At 42.4% G+C, this 3390-nt stretch overlaps 1 protein-coding gene across 1 annotated transcript; it reads left to right on the top strand.

Annotated features, from left to right (window-relative positions):
• The first annotated feature begins 1422 nt into the window (after positions 1-1422).
• Positions 1423-3152, top strand: LOC140983878 (uncharacterized). The gene is made up of 5 exons (XM_073451032.1): positions 1423-1778; positions 1896-2034; positions 2262-2349; positions 2587-2870; positions 2985-3152. Exons 1-5 carry the CDS (start codon positions 1423-1425, stop codon positions 3150-3152), a joined length of 1035 nt encoding a protein of 344 aa, XP_073307133.1.
• The last annotated feature ends 238 nt before the right edge of the window (positions 3153-3390 follow it).

The following is a 3390-nucleotide window of genomic DNA, read 5'->3' as shown; positions in this document are numbered from 1 at the left end:
ATGCATAATTTTCGTATATTACAGCCGTTGGTATATATTTTCCAGTATTTTAGGTGTATTTTAATCATGACTAAACGATGGTTTGATGTTGGTTCGGGTTGGTAAAGAGTCATGGTTAGATACTAAGTTTGTTGGGCGTAATTGTCTCGTTTTTAATTTGATTATGAGATGTTGGTCAAGTTGAGATTATTTGCATGTGTTTCATGTTAGAATTAGGTCGCAGCGAGCCTGGGAATGATCTAACTCAATTGGTAAATGAAAATAATATAATAATTATATTACGTGCAAAAATGTAAATTATCCATTTTGAGATTTATGTGATATTGCTTAGGGCCACCTTACGCTTATGGGATTACTTCACCCGGTGGTCACTTATCGGTTCAGTTCAGTTCATCCCGGTGGCTACTTACCGGTCCCACCCAGTAGACTGTGGCATTAGTCTGATCAGACGTACATTATTTCTCCCGGTCGTCAGTTACCGGTCAGTTCAGTTCAGTGCAGTTCAGGGGGCCACTTGCGTATAACATAATCTCAACAGAAAATTATTACACGTTATTTTATGACCGGGCTCTATGGAGCAAACATTTTACTTACTACTTTCAGTTCAGTTTAGTTCAGTTATGCAAGTAATTATAATTACTCATGATACGATTTTTACGTTACGCTTTATGATACGATATTTTTATTTTGCATGTGATTTTATGATATATTTACTTGTTATTCACGATATATGCATGCTGAGTCTTTAGACTCACTAGACTTGATTGTTGTAGGTACACATGATGCAGAAGCTGAGGGCGGGGACCAGTGAGTTAGCTCGGATCGGTGGTAGTTCGAACCCGAGGACCTCACGTTTAGTTACTCAGTTTTATGTTCAAACTCTTGTTAAAACTTTTATATACTTTAAGTTGTTGTTTAAAATATTATTCAGTTTCCGCTGCTACGTTTATGTTAAACCGTTGAGCTATTTTACAAAAGTTTTCATACATTGCAAGTTTATTTATTTAAAGAGAAAATTTTTAATAATTCCAAAAAATTATGAATACGAAATACGGGCCGTCACAGTTGGTATCAGAGCGATGTTTCTTGTAAAAGGGTTCTACTTACTACTGATCTCGAGAAGCTCACGAAGTCACGTCTTCAGTCTGTAAGTCCTATTTTCACGTATTACATTTTTGAGCATGAAATAGTTTACCAGCATGTTCTCATGAAATATTTTATCAGCATGTTCTCATGAAAAATATTTTATGTCAAGATTATGTTTTAGCAATTATATATATTTAAATTTAAAGAAAAATAGTAGAAATATTGCATGTTGGTTACGTAAGGGGTGTTGAAAGCGAGGCTGATGAGACTCAGAACCGTTATAAGGATAGAGGTCCACCGCCACCTCCTCCACCACCTGATATGCATACCCAGATAATGGCGGGTATGACTCAGTTCTTCGCACAGTTCGCGGGGAACAATGCTGCAGCGGTAGCTAGGCCGCCTAGACCCGAGGCTATATGTGAGCGGTTCATGAGGATGAACCCGAAGGAGTTCACTGGGACGTCTGATCCCATGGTTGTTGAGGGATGGATTAAGTCCCTAGAGGTTACTTTCAGATTTATGGAGCTGGAGGATGTTGACAGGGTCCATTGTGCGACCTATCTTTTTGGAGGAGACGCCCGTCTATGGTGGGAGGGCGCATCTGTAGCTCTGGATCTAGCTACTCTCAGTTGGACGCGCTTTAGAGAGGTGTTCTTCTCTAAGTATTTTACTGATGACGTGCGTTCGAGGTTGACCAGAGAGTTTATGACCTTGAGACAGGGTGACATGACTGTTACGGAGTTTATCCGTAAGTTCGAGAGAGGTTGTCACTTTGTACCCTTGATCGCGAACGACGAGGGTGCCAGACTTAGGCACTTCATTGATGGATTGAGGCCGATCTTGCGCCGTGATGTTAGGGTTGCTGGCCCTACGACATATGAGGTCGTTGTCTCTAGAGCTCTTACTGCAGAGCAGGATCAGAGAGATATCGAGAATGACCGCCAGGTAAGCGGCCATTTCAGGCGCCCCACCTCCCTCCTCAGCAGCAGCAACATAAGAGGCCTTTCCATGACCCATCGAGGAGCAGATGGCAGCAACAGCAGCAGGGACGTGTGTTCCCGATAAGGCAGGAGTACTCGGTCTGTGCCAGTTGCACACGCCGCCATACCGGAGCTTGCATGTATGGCTCTGAGAAGTGTTTCATGTGTGGCGGTACTGGCCATTTGCTGAAGGATTGTCCTCAGGGGACATTTCCTACTCAGGGCAGAGTGTTTGCACTCCATGCAGTGGAGGCGAACCCAGGGACTATGCTCCTGACAGGTATCTTAAATCTTTAAGTTTATATTTGAGAAAATTTTAGCATATTTAATTCAGTGTTTTGGGATTAATTGTTTTGAATTACTGGGTTATAAGATTTGAACTTAGAAATTGTGATAAGATTGCATGTTTTATTCGGGTTGTTTTGGAAATCTAAGTTAGAAGAACTTTGACCTTTGCATGTCTATAGGATTAATTCTGGTAAATTATTGGGTTTAGATTGATGTTCCAACCTTTCAGGAAGAATATTTATTGGCGGAGCTTCTACGAACGCCTTGATTGATTCAGGGGCCACTAATTCATTCATATCTGAGACCTTTGCGAATTCCATCGAGGTCAAGACGATTGGATTGGATGTGGCGTATGCTGTGGTTATTCCATCTGGCGAGGAGATGGCAGCGACTAGCGTAGTCCGAGACATAGACCTTGAGATTCATGGAAATCTTGTCTATGCGGATTTGATCATGCTGCCGATGCCAGAGTTCGATATTATCCTTGTGATGGATTGGCTACACAAGAACAGAGTACTTATTGATTTTCAGCGGTGATCTGTTCTAGTCCAACCGCTTGGAAGGGAGCAGTTCCTATTTGAGCCTGACATGTACTTTAATTTGCCTATCATGATATCTTGTATTCAGGATAGGAGGCTCATGCATAGGGGTTTTCGAGCATTCATTGCGACTATTATATTTGTTCCCGAGGTACCCTGTCAGTTAGTCGCAGATGTCCCAGTTGTCAAGGACTTTTCAGAAGTTTTTCCCGATGACGTCTCTGGTAGACCACCGGTACGAGAGGTTGAGTTTTAGATCGATCTTATGCCTGGTACCGCGCCTATCTCTAAGGCGCCTTACAGATTATCACCGTCAGAGATGGTTGAGCTCAAGAAGCAGATTCAGGAGCTTCTTGACAAGGAGTTTATTCGCCCGAGTTTCTCTCGATGGGGCGCGCCTGTCTTATTCGTGAAGAAGAAAGACGGATCTATGAGGCTTTGCATTGACTACCGGGAGTCGAACATGGTTACAGTGAAGAATAAATACCCACTTC

This window comes from Primulina huaijiensis, chromosome 9, assembly GCF_012295235.1.
Source record: "Primulina huaijiensis isolate GDHJ02 chromosome 9, ASM1229523v2, whole genome shotgun sequence".
NCBI lineage: Eukaryota > Viridiplantae > Streptophyta > Magnoliopsida > Lamiales > Gesneriaceae > Primulina > Primulina huaijiensis.
Note: the sequence above shows the minus strand (reverse complement) of the source record. Positions and strands in the feature narration are given on the sequence as shown.

Coding starts and splice junctions, on each gene's coding strand:
- LOC140983878 (XM_073451032.1), top strand. CDS start 1,423: ATGGCGGGTATGACTCAGTTCTTCGCACAGTTCGCGGGGAACAATGCT. Junction 1,779..1,895: donor ACTGATGACGTGCGTTCGAG/GTTGACCAGAGA, acceptor CGAGGGTGCCAG/ACTTAGGCACTTCATTGATG. Junction 2,350..2,586: donor AGGGACTATGCTCCTGACAG/GTATCTTAAATC, acceptor CCAACCTTTCAG/GAAGAATATTTATTGGCGGA.